This window comes from Tachypleus tridentatus, chromosome 3 (genome assembly GCF_004210375.1).
Source record: "Tachypleus tridentatus isolate NWPU-2018 chromosome 3, ASM421037v1, whole genome shotgun sequence".
Lineage (NCBI taxonomy): Eukaryota > Metazoa > Arthropoda > Merostomata > Xiphosura > Limulidae > Tachypleus > Tachypleus tridentatus.
Window position 1 is genome coordinate 81,393,697 of NC_134827.1, and position 16,091 is coordinate 81,409,787.

At 34.0% G+C, this 16,091-nt stretch overlaps 1 protein-coding gene across 14 annotated transcripts in view; it reads left to right on the forward strand.

Annotated features, from left to right (window-relative positions):
* The window catches only part of LOC143247344 (serine/threonine-protein kinase tricornered-like), an 84,991-nt gene extending 70,547 nt beyond the window's left edge, over positions 1–14,444 (forward strand). For all 14 annotated transcript variants that reach the window (XM_076495245.1, XM_076495250.1, XM_076495244.1 and 11 more), the window contains 5 exons: positions 3,347–3,408; positions 6,670–6,787; positions 7,618–7,840; positions 8,960–9,048; positions 10,867–14,444. In XM_076495245.1, the coding sequence (XP_076351360.1) occupies positions 3,347–3,408; positions 6,670–6,787; positions 7,618–7,840; positions 8,960–9,048; positions 10,867–10,988 (614 nt within the window). In that variant the 3' untranslated portion in view covers positions 10,989–14,444. The remainder of the gene's footprint in view (positions 1–3,346; positions 3,409–6,669; positions 6,788–7,617; positions 7,841–8,959; positions 9,049–10,866) is intronic.
* The last annotated feature ends 1,647 nt before the right edge of the window (positions 14,445–16,091 follow it).

A 16,091-nucleotide genomic window follows, 5' to 3' on the forward strand; every position in this document is an offset into this window, starting at 1 on the left:
CCTGCCTGTCACATGGCATGGAAGGCTCAAAAATGGGCCTGGGATACTTTCCATAGATATCCCACACTCTAAAACTGCATAGCTTTCCAGCAGGCCTGTGCGCATGCTCGGTGGATGAGACGTCAGATCCAGAAGGAATCTTGGATTAAGTTCATAACCAGCATATCTTCCACCACCAGTTCCAAAGTCACATGGGACAAGATGCAAAAGGTCAGTGGGCAATATAATTCTGTCCCCCTCTCGATCTTGCTTTCTGATGGCCAGGAAGTAGCTGATACTCTAGGTGAAAACTTTTGCTGGGTATCTAGCACTTCTGCTTCTTCTTCCACCTTCTTAGCCATCAAGACTTGGGCAGAGCAATCACGTCTGTCCTTTCGAGCTGATTTTCTCTATGACTATAATCATCCCTTTACACTGGTGGAACTCAGACTCACCCTTCATTGGTCTGGCAGTACATCTATAAGACCTGATGATATACGCTATGAAATGCTGCACGATCTATCTCCTGCTTCTCAAGATTCCTTCAAGCTACTGTCCAATTGCTTTGAGAAGCTGTTTCTGTAAGACCTTAGAGAGGATGGTTTATACTCATTTTGTTTGGTTTCTTGAATCAAACAACCTCCTCTCACCCACTCAGTGTGGGTCCTGATGACAGGGATCCACCATAGATTACCTGATTCGACTTGACACATCAATCAGAAAAGCCTTTCTCAAATGACAACATCTTGTATGAATATTCTTTGACATTGAGATGGCTTATGATACAAGATGGAGGTATAGCATTTTGTGAGACCTCCATATATATGGGTTACATGGCCATTTGCCCATTGTTATTAAAATTTTTTTAATGGACAGGAGATTCCAAGTTTGTGTGGGTTTGACACTTCTCTCTCTTTAAAACCATTTGCATGCACTTTTGCTGCCAACGGGGTATTTACCCTGATCCCGAACTCCGTATTGGTGAAGTTGTGCTGCCTGTGGTCCCTGAGGCAAAGTTCTTGGGGCTTATCTTTGACCTAAGTTGACCTTTATATCACACATCAAGCAGCTATGGGTCAAATGTACAAGGGCACTGAACATCCTCCTTGTCCTCTCTTCCACCACTTTGGGAGCAGATTAATGATTATGCTAAAGATATATTGTGCTCTTATTCGATCAAAACTCTACTGTGGATCACTGGTCGATGGCTCTGTCAGAATTTCGGCCTTAATGATGCTGGATGCTATTCATCATGAAGGACTTTGGCTCTGCACTGGAGCTTTCCACACTTCCCCAGTTCAGAGCTTATGCATAAAGACTCATGAACTTCCTTTGTACCTCCACCATTTGCAACTGTCTTTACTATATACTTCGAAACTTTGTTCCTTACCAAAGCATCCCACCTGGGGTTGTGTTTTCCCTTCTCAGTGGGCCAGACTTTTTCAGAACAGATGATCTGCCATTGCTCCTTTTGGCCTTTGTATCCAGGTGCAGTTGGATGAATTGGGCTGACCAATGGATACGGCAATGTTATCTGATGTGATCTATCTTTAAGTCATCTGAAAAAAGCAGACACTCTTGATTGGAAATACTGTCCGTTATTTTCTGAACATCTCTTGAACTATTCTTCTATTTCTATTTATACAGATGGTTCAAAATTGGGTGACTGTGAGAGTTCAGCCATGGTTTTTTGTTCAGTGGTTGCACGCAGAATCCCATCTACAGCTTCTGTGTTCACTGCTGAACTGTACACCATTTCTCTTGCCCTGGGTCACATAGAAGATAAGCAATACTCAAACTGCACTATTTATACTGACCTGCTTAGTTTTATACTGACCCTGGAATCTCTTCACTTTAGTTCACACCCTGTTTCCACTGATATTCAAAACCAACTGGCCCATTTCTGTAACATCTATCCAGTTTTTCTGAATACCTGGCTATGTTGGTATTAGCACCACAGCTAAATCTATCTGCTCTAGCACTATCACTGCCGTGCCTGTTCTGTACATGGACTATGGTCTTTTATTCAAGGCTTGCCTCCCTGCCAGCTGGCAGTCAGCTTTGAGTGAGCAATGTGAAAATAAGCTTTTCCAAATGAAACCTTATATTGGACTTTGTCTATCTTGCTTCCATAAGGATCGGAAAGAGAAAGTTGTTCTACCTAGACTACGCATTGGTCACAGTTTTTTGACTCATTGTTTTCTTTTATCTGCAACTGATGCACCAATGTGTAGTCTGTGTAACACTCAGCCACATTTTTATTTCTTGCTGTTGTTACATACTCAATGACGGCACCATTTTAAACGTGTTCTGTCCCAAGGTTTGTCTATAATGCTAGACAGTATTATTGGTGATAGTGACACTATCTACCTTGCAAATGTTTTTTAGTTTTTTAAAGGCCATTCATCTTTTTAATGCTATTTAAGTTTAATTTATACATTAGACTTTTTTTAATGTGATTCCCTTTTAAAAATCACAGTCCATCTAGTTTGATTTGAAATTGGAAAATGACCATAACATCAAATAACTCGAAACCAGGACTGGAAAGGCCAACTTTAGGTGACTAATGCTGCTGTTTGAACTACTTGTTAGTTATCCTAGTGAGTTATTATTAAAATTTTGATGCAAGTTTTTTTAAAACTTTTATTACTTTACTTTTTGAAAATAGCCATATTGTCAAATAATTAGGAACCAGGACTGGAAAAGCCAACTTCAAGTGACTGACAGTGGTTTTTGTACTGGCCCGTTAGTCCTTCTGGGGAGTGATGATAATTACAATTATGCTTCAGAAAGTCCTTTTCAGTTTGTATTACTGTATATTTTCTCTTAACATTGTTGACTAGATGTGAACATTGGTTTTATACTATTTGTTTTTTTTGTTTTTTTTAAACTTTGTTTTGTTTAACCTTTATTTCCTTTTATGAATTTTACTACATTGACTTTAATTTTAACTTTTTACCAGATGTTTGGCAGAGGTAGCCTAGCTGTTTTGTGTTATAAAACACCAAATCATCTAACCAATCCAAAATGATATGTTTAAGCATAACGGGAAATCTCAGAACGTTTCAAATTCCATGACCTGAATATTTTAAAAAAGGATAATAAATTCTATGAAAATATTAGACTTTAATGTTGGACGTTAAGAAGAATTTTCTGAATATAGTTGATGTATTGATTAGGTAAAAAGTAGTTATTACAATGTTATCTGAGAAAAATCAAATCACTTTTTCTTGATAAAAGTGAACTTTGAATGATTTTATGCTTGTTTTCTATTGCTTTGAAGGTACCAGATGTTGAATGATGCAGTGTGAAATGTAATATTTAATATGTAGTAGTGTTTTTATTGTGTTTATTTTTTTCAAATTAGCATCCAATCCTATGGATTCTAAGAGAAGAGCAGAAAGTTGGAAGAAGAACAGAAGACAGTTGGTAAGTAACTGTTGTATTTTCTGTACAGTAGAAGTGAATATAATACAGCTGATTGTCCCCTTTCACAATGGGCAAGGTACAATATACACAAGTTCATATATACATCTGTTATACTATAACTTTGCTGCAGTATGTGCAGTATTTGCTATATTATTAGTATAGATTACAAGTTTTTTATACAATTTTTTTTTAATGAAGTATTTCTACTAAAGATTTGTTTGAGTGGAAAGTGATTCCATGTTATGGTTAAAAACTATTCTTTGTCTCAAAAAGCTCGTATATTATTTGTGTAATCTCTAAAACTTCCCAAGTACATCTTCAACATTTGTTTTCAGTAAAGACTATATTTTGTTGTTTTCTCTACCCTGTGTGGTGTTTGTTAGTTTACTCGTATGTAATATCAAAGTTTGAATTACAAACTTCAATTCAATACTAAACTTATTGAAGAATTCATAAAATAGTAGTTCAATAAAAGTTTGAATGAAAGTCAACAAACTCAGACATGGCATTTGCCCCTTGACCAGTCACTAAAGGATTAGTTATGGTTCAAGTCAGTATCTAACAAAAAACAGCTGGTGGATTAACTGTATGTTTTGATTCACTTTAGTTATAAAAAAAAAAAAAAAATCAGGACCTTAACAGTGAGTTGACACAAGGATTATAATAGTGAACAGTTAGTGGCTTTTCTATGCTCTGTGTCCTTTGTATTTCATGCTAGTACAGGTCAAGTGACAGCTAAGTATTTATTAGTTTTATGTTCTATTTCATGTCAGTATAGGTCAGGAGATGGCTGGTGACTTGTATATGTTCTGTTTCATGTCAGTAGACAAATGGTGATGTTTCTGTTTGTGTTTTTCTTCTATCGGTTGGGAAACATTTGTTCATTATATGACGTGATGCTGCTATTTAACTCGTATGAAAGCATTATCACAGTGCTAGATTTCTCAAATACAGTCATGTGAAAAAGTCAGGACACTCTATGAAAGCCTGTGTATTTTTGTAACATTTTTGGATATATAGATATTTAATCTCAAATTCAACAATACTGAGAGATTATAGGAATATAACTAAACAATTAAAACTGAAGGAAAGACTTTTAAAGACTTCTGTAAATGTAATTCTACAAAAATGCATATTCTAACTGAGGAAAAAGTTAGGACACCCTACCCCCTAATAGCTAGTGTCACCCCCTTTGGCTGAAATAACTGCAGTGAGATGCTTCTTGTTGCCATCTTCCAGTCTCTGACATCAGTCTGAAGAAAGTTTGCCTCACTCCTCAATGCAGAATTCTTTCAGCTGTGAGATGTTTGAGGGGTTTTTTGCATGTACAACCCGTTTCAAGTCACCCCACAACATCTAAATGGGATTAAGATTTGGGCTTTGACTTGGCTATTCCAGAACTCTCCATTTCTTAGTTTTTAGCCAGTCCTTGGTGGATTTACTGGTATGTTTTGGGTCATTGTCATGGTGCAGGATCCAGTTCTGCTTCAGCTTTAATTTTATTACAGATGGATTCACATAATCCTCAAGCACCCTCTGATACACATCATGGTGGACTCTATGATTGTGAGCTGTCCAGGTCCTGCTGCAGCAAAGCAGCCCCAAACCATGACACTTCCACCACCTCCATGCTTCACAGTTGGAATGAGGTTCTTTTCCTGGAATGCTGTATTTGGTTTATGTCAAACGTCCTCTGTTATGGTGTCCAAATAATTCAATTTTGGACTCATCTGTCCAAAGAACATTATTCCAGAACTCCTGGTCTTTGTCTACATTCTCTCTGGCAAACTTCAGTCTGCCCTTGATGTTTCTCTAAGAGAGCAAAGGTTTCCTCCTTGCATACCTCCTATGCAAGTTAAACTTGTGCAGTCTCTTTCTGATTGTAGAGGCATGCACTTTCACATGAACAGTAACCAGAGCTTGCTGTAGGTCTCGTAATGACACGATAGGGTGTTTGGTGACCTCTTTTAGCATCTTGCGGTCAGCTCTTGGGGTGAACTTGCTTGGACGACCAGACCTGGGCATGTTGGCAGTTCTTTTGAAAGCTCTCCACTTGTTGACTATTTTCCGGACAGTGGAATGGCTGATTTCAAAATCTTTTGGGATCTTTCTAAATCCCTTACCAGACTCATAAACTGCTACAATTGTCTTTCTGAAGGCCTCAGACAGCTCTTTTGCTCTCACCATTGTGCTCACTCTCACTTCAACAGTCAGGAGCACACCAAACTAAATGTCTAAGGTTTAAATAGGGCAAGTTTCATTCAAAATGTTGAGTAACGATCTTTTAATCATGTGCACCTGGTGTGATACACCTGTGTGTGAGTTGAGCCATTTTAAGTGCGAATAAATGTGGGGTTGTCCTAACTTTTTCCTCAGTTAGAATATACATTTTTGTAGAATTACATTTACAGAAGATTTTGAAAAGTGTTTTTCTTCAGTTTTAGTTCTTTAGTTATATTCCTATAATCTCCCAGTATTGTTAAAATTGAGATTAAATATCTATATATCCAAAAATGTTACAAAAATACACAGGCTTTCATAGAGTGTCCTAACTTTTTCACATGACTGTAGATTATGGATCCATTGTTACATCACGTGTTCTCAACCATGTTAATTTCCATTAAGTAGATAGAAATATACATTTTTGACATTTAAGGATTCTCTGGTGGTAGTGTGTGTGAATATATGAAATCTGTTGTTACCTATATGTTAAAATTCAGGAAGTAGGTCTTACTTGTTTTGTATAATTTTTTGAGTGAATGAGAACAAATGTATCACATTAGTTTTCTAGGAAGGAAGTATCAGTAACTCTTTAGTTTGGGTTTTTGAGGAGTAGAAACCAGTAGTTTATGTAATATTACCCTCTAAAGAAAACGGGTATTGGTAAGTATATGTAACTTCAGGGTCTTGTAGAAACCAGTATCTTTAGTAGGTTATTAGACAAGGTAAAAAGTTGCATTGGCCCAGTGGTTAATATATTGGATCTTAGGTTTTGTGCTCCATCCTTTTACCAAAAAAAAAAAAAGTTGGTGTCATGAGTGCACTGTAAAAATAACTTAAATCTAATATCAAGTTTGACAAAGGACGGTATGTATTTGTCGGTAATTGTAACAACAGTTATTTATGTTATGACTATCGGTGGTTACTCAAGAATTATGAACTGTTGTAGTGCTTACTTTTATCTTGTTTTACTTATGTTACTAAAGATTTATATTATGCTAGTTCCATTTTTCTTCATCTATTATTTATCATGTATAACAGGCATATTCAACAGTGGGAACTCCCGACTACATAGCTCCAGAAGTGTTTGTGAAAACTGGCTACAGCAATGCTTGTGATTGGTGGTCCTTGGGAGTCATTATGTATGAGATGCTGATTGGTACGTGATACGACTTGTTTACTTTTATTCTGTGTTTACAGTAATTTCTTTATATCACTTACTTGTATTTTAGTTTTTGAATTGATTGCAATGAAAGTAATTTACAAGGTACCTGTATAGTATAAATAATTAAAAAATGGAGTTGTACAGAGTTTGTACAATCTATAAAATATTTTAATTGCCTTGAAAGATGCATTAATTTAAGTTTTACCTTAAAAAATATAAATTAAAATCACTTGAAAGACCCATAAGTCTCAAATATTCTCTACATTTTATATCGGACAATTCAGAAATTTCATGTGGTCAACGAGTTGTTTTGTTTTCACCAAAGTTGTTCTCCCCAGAAGCTTGATTTTTGCAATCTTTCCCTAGCATTACAACCATTTTGCTAATGTAGTTTTCTAATAAATTTGTTGGTATGAATTTTTTTTCTTCTGAAAATGTGTGAGTGTTGTCTTTAATTTAATGCTGTTTTATCCTGTGTGTGTTCAACAAGGAGTTTCATGAATGTATTTTCTTGGGAGTCATTGAAAAACAGTGTTGAAGCCTTAAAGTCCTTAAGAAGTCTTGGAATTTTATCATCATGACTTTGTGTGTATATGTGTGTGTGCACCTTTTAAAAAACACTAATTATCATTGATTTTCTTCTATACTTGCTTAATGCTTTTGTATAGATACTTTCTATCTTAATTATATAGGATAAAATTATTTTTCATGTAGTATTTTCTTATTCAAATTTTTTATTTTTTTATACTGTACTAAGTTGAGATTGAATTCTCATAAAAGCTAGAATAATAATATTTGAGTATTTTTTTTATTTTATTTGAAAGGCTACCCTCCATTCTGTTCTGAAACACCTCAAGAAACATACAGAAAAGTGATAAACTGGAAAGAAACCTTAGTTTTTCCTCCAGAAGTACCTATTTCCAATGAAGCAAAGGATTTAATCCAGGGATTTTGTAGTGAAGTTGATTTAAGGATTGGTTCTGTAGGTGGTATTAAAGAAATACAACAACACACTTTCTTCAGGGGTGTTGACTGGGAACATATTAGGTATGTAGAATAAAAAACAGATTGGTTGGTTCTTAATGTGAAGTGCACCTATGTAACATGTTCAGTTTTCATCAAGATATGAAATAAACCTGTTTTTAGCAATTTCTTGCTGCAGGAATGTTTTGAAGCTTTATCAGCATTATTTTTCCTCATTAAGCTATATGACTCGAATTAAAGTTATTGTGCACCTTAAGTAGAAGTGTGCAGTGACAAAATTGTAATTAACCTTTGGGATATTTCTCAAATTTTGATCAATGATAATGTTCCACAATATAAAGATTTCTGGAATTTGTATTTAAGTGAATTTTTAATCAAGACTTGTAGAATTTTGTATACTGAGGGGATGTGTGTAGCCCAGCAGTTAGCATGCCAGACTGTGGATATGAGACTATGTGGCTCATGTCACATTATTACCATGAACAAGATGTGTGTTCAACACCTTGGGGCTCATGTGAATAATTATTAGAGTGGAAGCCAAATCCTACTATTTAGTTAAAATAGCTCAGGATTTGGTGTTGGTCTGTCATTTCAAAATTCAGGATAGCTGGTACAGATAGCCTTTGAGTAGGCTTACGCAAAATTGAGCAAACAAACACGATTTAGTTAAAACTTCATTTAACGTAGTTAAACAAATTTTTGAATTATTATTATTATACTGGTATTTTCTCACCTTTAGCTTTTCTGAGACTAAAAGTAAACTTGCCTTGTTTATTTGTATTTGAAAGGTGTGAATCTTAATATGACAAAAGAGAAAATTGTTGGTGAAAAAAATTGAACTTTAAAGTTTGACTCTTCTTATTGGTTACTTATTCTAGTATCTGTCGTGTTACACATGTGCCAAATTTACAAACGAGAAAAGTGGAAGAAAAAATATTAAACATTTTTCAAACGTTTTTGACCACAAAATGTCTTGAAAGAAAATATTCTGAGGACGCCAGTATTATCTTGGCATAAATGTTTTGACCATGTAAGCAGGTAAAAACTAAAGGCCAAATTTTATATTTAATAGTGTGTGCTTTTGAAAATAGTGACACAAATATATTTCAGTTAAGTAGGTAATTATAATATTGGTTTGTGTAAGATACAAGGTTGTCTTTCAACATTCTTTTTATCCTGCAGAGAAAGACCTGCTGCCATACCTGTAGAAGTAAAGAGTATAGATGACACTTCTAATTTTGATGAATTTCCAGATGTAGATTTGAAGATTCGTAAGTATTTGTTTTAACTCATACCTTGCTTTTTAGCAAAACTGAATCAAACCAGTTAAGAAGGAAATGAAACTTTGTATAATGAATTTGCTGTTTGTTTCAGGTGAAGTGTTCATATTGCATAAACTAACAATTTGAATGTGTGATAGTACAAATTCTTTGTAGGTTTCAAAAGCAATCTTATTAAGTGCCTGCAGTATAAAGTTAATTTTAGGGTTAAACATGCTGGAATTTAATTTTCTATCAGGTTAAAATTTTAGGTTATTTGTACCTTCACTAAACGAATTAGGGTCTACAGTGTAAAGAAACTTGAAGTTTTATAAAATTAAAATCTTGCACGTGAATAGTTATAGAAATGAAGTCACTTGACCTGGCTTGCTTTAACTGAACCACATGAATGACTTTGTGTCATATGGTTAAGAAAAACTTTTGTTCCATATCTTATTTGTAGTGCACTTTGGATCTTAATTTATGTGATATGAAGGTCAGTTTTCCAATTTAAAAACTTGTATGTTTATATATTGTAAAATTATTCTTGTTTTTTTCTTGGACTAATTACATATACATAACCACCTATTGTTATAATTTTTTTATTATCCCAAATATTTGGTTCCAAAACTCTGTATTTGACATTGATCACTGCTTCATTAGAGTTCATCAGTTGTCCAATTCTAAATTCTCGTTCTACATTTGAGGTTTCACAGTTTATTTCTACTGCCGAACCTTAACTGAAATCAAAATCAAACTATATTCTTTGCATTGTCTATTAAAATGCTAAGCTTTTGTTTTGAGAATTTTTCATTGATCTAAAATAAATATAAATTGTATAAAAGTTGACTTCTGAGGTAGCTTGTTGCTCTTGCAGCATTACACGTGTATGCTTGCTTACTGTTTCCAAACTTATTAGTAGTTTATTTAGGTAGTCCAATACCTCATTTTAGGTAACTTAATATTTAAAGTATGTTATGATTTTCCCTGTGCTTATGTATTAGTTATGCTGGTCAAGAGTAATACTTATATATTTACTGTTGCACTCAATAGGCTTGTAGTAAATTAATTTTGTTATTATAATGAACCTTAAGTTGGTTATTTTATGTTTTGGTGCTTAGTTCTATGTTGGTCTATTTACAGCACTTTAACTTCTATCAGAAGGCTCTATTTTTGGGGGTTCTAAAACTTTTTTATTTAAACAAATAATTGCAGATAACAAAAAACATGGATCTGATGGGTGAGTTAAAAGTGGCATTGTTGGAGTGTTTTTGAGAGAGTAGATGAAACACTTTCCTAAATAACTTTAAAAGGTACTTGTATTGGAGAATATTGAAAACAACTGATAGAATGAATCACAAACTGAGTTGTTGGGATTATCAACAAAGTTATAATGCGTACACTGTAACTTTTTTTTTTTTTGACAAGAAGTGAGTTAAAACAGGTTCGCATATCATGTTTAAATCTTGATATATTCACAACTGTTTAGAATAATTTTTTCTTTACTGTGAATAAAGTTTTGATTATGTTCTAATGTTGGAGTAGTGAGCAACATCAGTGAAGTTGTTTATCATTAACAATGGTATATGAGTATGGTAATATATTGTAAAATAAACATAACCTGTATGGTATCTTGTTATTGCTTACCTTTGCAATTAGTTCTCGTTTCTGATTTACTTGAGACATTTGTAGAAAAGTTTGATGTTAATTAGCACAAATTAATATGAAAATTTTATGAAACTGGTTATTCATTTGTTTTTGTTTAGCTTTTGTGTTTTTACTACTTAAAGTTTGATTGAATGAGATAAAAACAATTTTTCTTTTCTTCAGCTGCAGCGCCACCTTCGACCACAGATGAGCAGTCCGGATACAAAGATTGGGTATTCATTAACTATACATTCAAGAGGTTTGAAGGCCTGACTCAGAGAGGAAAAGGAACGAAAAAGAGTTAAAAATGGTCATTGATTAGCGTTTCTGTAATTGATAATGCCTGAGAACTAAAATTTGGTTATTGGCATCACCACCGCTAAGACGTGTTATCCACGAAATAATCCAAAGATTATTTGTGGATTAAGGCAATGTACTGTTTCAAACAGTCATCTCTGTCTCTGTTTTGTAAAGATTTTGTGCCAGACTTTGTAGTTAAATTATTAGTTTTATGTGTTTTATTTATTTGAAGTTTTGGTAAAATTCAAAAATGTACCCTCTCAAGAGTAGTTTTAGTAGTGTATAAGAAACACAAAAATTATGATTAACACCAAAGAGTAGCTTGATTATATTTTGTCACCAGGAAAGAAAGCAAACATACAACACAAAGTGGGGTGCATGTTGGTAAAGCTAAGTAGAAAACCATACACAGAATTGTTTTTCTTCTGTCATTTTTGTGTAATTCTGATGCTTTTCATTGTAATCCAAAGAAACGTTTCTTTTCCTTCAAATTTTACTTCTCTGCAGTTTCCATTCAAGTTTGAAAATGTATTCTTTATTTCAAGATATCATAATTTAATTTTGTTTTGGATAAAATTCAAGTTTGTCTCATTGAAAAGGAAACCTTTTAGTTTCATGGTTAATTTTGCTTTCTAGTTTGTCTTAGGAAAAAAAACAACTTTTTATTCTGTTGTAATATTAAGCCTTTCTCTCATTAGTTAAATGCTATTTTTAACAGTTGCACTTCTGCAACTCTAAATAATAAGCAGTAGCACCTAATATAGAAGTTTTTCATTGGAATTAGCTCTTCTACCATTAGACCTTATCAGAGTTATGTTTGCTAAAAGTTAGCTGGATATTGTGGGTTCTTGCATCATTTAGTTGTTTATACTGTGTTTCCTGTTTATATTGTGCTTTTCTTTGTGGTAACTAAGTAACCACAAAATTTCTTGGTGGTTGATAAAGCATTAAATTGCGATATAGTGTGATACGTTTTGCAATGATATAGAAATAACCTTAATGGGTAATTTCTAGGTTGTCTTTCTTTGTCACTGCATATTTGTATATGGATCTTTTTATGTATAATTATGAAAGTCTGTAATCTACTGGTATCCAATGTGATAGGAATTTATTGTTTCATTCTAAGATAGACTTGAATAGTGACTGTACAGAACACTGAGACTGTTCTTATTTGTTTGTTTTTATGCTAAATGAAAGAGCAGAATCTTTGAAAGAAATCTTTATTTGTAAAGTTGACTTGATTGGTGAAATGGTTACAGAGTACTCTAGAAAAACTGTTCCTTACGAAAGTGCTCAAAATAGCTATTAGTAGAAAGCTTTATTATCCTTAGCCCTACTTCATCATTTAAAAGGTCAATAACCAGTTACCTGGTTGGTTTCACCACCAGGGATCTCTAATACCGAAATTGTTGAACTCGAGCTTTGTATTGTTTTAGGGTAATTAATGCATGGTGTTAATGATAGGAGTATCTAAATAAAATTCTAGCCTTTCACTAATAATAGATTAAAAAATATATATATTAGAATGAACCTTTTTAGTTTGTTTTAATACCCCAGGTTATTCTAGTCATGTTGTTCAGTTTCATCACATTATTCCATTGTTCTCTTAAGGCTCAGGATATGAGGGTTCTGTTTAATTTTATTAAAGGTTGTGAAATGATTAACTGTTGTAGTTAAAGTCGTATTAAGTTTACACAATTGTGTTGATTCTGTTGTCAATAATGAAGAGTACCCGTTAGTTATTTTAATAATAAACTGTACAAGTGTTTGTGCTTTATTAGTATGTTTTAAAATAGGCTTCACACTGATAGTCAGTGTTTTTGTTTTTTTTTCCAAATTGAAGTTTAAAGTCTTGTCTAAAGCCTTTAGCTTTATTTTAGCTTTATTACTTGTTAATCCTTTAATGTCATTTAATAGATTAAATACAATTTCTACAGAATTTTCTTTCTAATACCAAATTAGTGTTAATGCTTAGACCTAAATTCAACTACTACGTACATAAAATGCGAGTTTAAGTGGTAACCTCCGTGATGAAATACATCCATTGTTAAAATCATCCAACATTTAGTGTGTGACCTACAGAAAACCTTGTAACAAACAGTTCAAAGTATGGGGGCGAAAGTGTTGCCACTTGGCTAATAGGTGTTTACGGGTGCCACTAAAAACACCTTTTAAACAGGAATAAGCCGTGTTTTGGTTTGAATATTTGAGTGCTAAAGTGTTTAATTTAGGTTTTGTGGATGATAAAATTGTAGTTGGAGAATGATAGACAATTAGATAAATCAGTTATAAAGAAACCTTTAGATAATGTCATAATCTCATTATAAGCTAACTAGTATTGTACATCCTCAGATTGTCTCGATGACGAGTGATACGATTTTAATACAGTAGTTACAACTTGTTTTATGTTGAAAATTTTGAATAAATGATTTACGGTTCACTATTTTAAGTATTTTTAAAATTTTACAGTGTAAGAGATTTAGTTCGCCTACATAACAAATGTATATTTTTTTTCTTCCATTTTTGTAACTGAATTAATTGCATCTCCTGAGACTCGGAAATTTCCAAAGTTTCAAAAAAAAAAAAATGTAGTTAAGGGAAAATTAATGTGTTGGAGCACAGTGTTAAATGTTATGAAAAGTATAGTTCAAATTTTGTTGTATTCTTCGAAACACACTGGAAAAATCCGGCTAGGTGTGTGGTAGCTTCAAAAAGTCTCTTTCGATATTCACTATTTTCTATTTTGTTTTTGCACGTGTTCACCTATCTAAAACAAACTATCGATTATGGATATATAGAACTATGGTAGAGCAACTCTTCCCGGCAGCCAATTCCTCCCTCCCCGTAGGTCAACGGTAAGTTTACGGACTTCGATTGCCCGAAGGATGGACAGAGTGCAAATTTATTTGTGTATCTTTGCGCTAAAAATTGTATAAGCTATTAACTGGAAAACCCAAGTTATTAGAACGAATCAACGAAAGTGTATCGTTTTACTGATTTACAGTTTGTAGTTTTGTCTCTTTTTTTCACATTAATTTAGAATAGGTTTGGCCTAACTGAAATAAAAGTATTTATTAGGTATAGTTTATTTATTGCAGTCTCGTAGTACTAGTTTATCATATTGTATTTAATATTTCATGATACAGTTTGAACAACGTTAGAAAAATAAGTATGTTCTCAAAGATATTTTGTAACAACAGCCTATATCGTTGTTTACGTACGATTGTAGTCTTAATCTGCTTGCATGTAGAAGTGTTTAAAAGCAAACAAAAACAAATTATATATATATAGACCACATTCACTAGATTGTCACTAGAGCTGTAAAATTCCGGTTGTAGGTGACGTAGAGACACCAGAAGCACAAACATTTAGTGTTATTCACAACTAAATCTTTAAAAGAAAAACGTATTGTGTTGGTAATCTTAACTGTAAATACTGTATAATAAAAAATCTGAATATTACATCGTGTTGTTTTTTTATATTCTATCGGTAGTGTTTTGTTTGTTTTTGGATTTCGCGCAAAGCTACTCGAGGGCTATCTGCGCTAGCCGTCCCTAATTTAGCAGAGTAAGACTAGAGGAAAGGCAGCTAGTTATCACCACCCACCGCCAACTCTTGAGCTACTCTTTTACCAACGAATAGTGGGATTGACAGTCACTTTATAGCGCCCCCATGGTTGGAAGAGCGAGCATGTTTGGTGCGACCGGGATTCGAACCCACGACCCTCGGATTACGAGTCGAACGCCATAACACACTTGACCATGCCGGGCCCGTCGGTAGTTCACGTACTTTTTTGTGCACACGTATAGTAATAATACCATGTGCAAAGTTATTGAATATGTTAATTTTTACTTCCACAACACAAGTAAAACATTACAGATGAAATGTCTTACATCATTGGTGACCCTATCGAACGTTGATATTAACTTGTTCAGTGCCGTAGATGAGATAACTTGTCCAAGCCGATCGGTAACACAGTGCCACGGACGAGTTAATTATTTCTCAATAATACCTAACTTCAACGCTAGATGTCAGCACCATACATGCATTTGACCTACTTACAAATTGTTTTCCTTTCGATCCAAAATGGCGTCACGAAAAAAGTTACAAAATGAAGAAGCATTAGAGTTGTATGTTGAGCTTCGTTCGGAGTTTGAAAATATCAATGGCGATTCAGAAGACTTGAATTTGAAGATTCTTTGAAAAATACGGAAATACAAGGCTTAGATGTTAGTGAAGATGATAACTGATCATCAACCAGCATTGGAAAACGGGCGATAACATCAGAGAGTAAACGTAAAATTGCAAGTCGTGGTAAGAACAGTTCCAAGAAAAAGTACCCTAATGACAATGATTGGAATGCTGAATCCTTTGCTGCTCCAGTTATAAAGCTCTTTTCATGGTGTCCAGTACGATGATTTGAGCGAGACTCAAAGCCCTTTCATTGTTTTAAAAATTTCTTTCCTCCCACAATTATCAACCATATTGTAACAGAGACTGATAAATATGCAGAAGCTATGATGCCCCGCGCTGATTTGAAGGGACATTTTAGAGTAAAATCATGGAAGCCAACTAATGAGAAGGAAATTTATGAATTTATGGGTTTGATAATGCTAATGGGCATAGAAAGAAAACCAACTATTTCCATGTACTTCAGTACTGACCCTTTGCTTGCCACACCCATTTTTGGTCAGTGCATGTCAAAAACCCGGTTTCTTTTGCTGCTATCGATACTACACTTTGCTGACAATACCCAGGAAAATATTGTTGACCAACGACAGCACAAGATACAGCCCATTATTGACAATTTACGGGAAAAATTTAGAACCTCATATGTACCAAACGAACATGTTTATATAGACGAATCTTTGATACTATGGAAGGGTCGATTGGGATTTCGACAGTACATTCCATCTAAAAGGGTTAGGTTTGGAGTCAAAAGTTATGAGCTATGTGAAAGTGCAACAGGCTATGTTTGGGACTTTTTCATCTACACTGGTGCTACTTCACAGTACAGCACTAAAAGAGGGCGGACAGGGCGAACGTGTTCTATGCACATTGATGGAATCATTGTTTGGACAAAATTATAAGCTCTATTTGGATCGCTT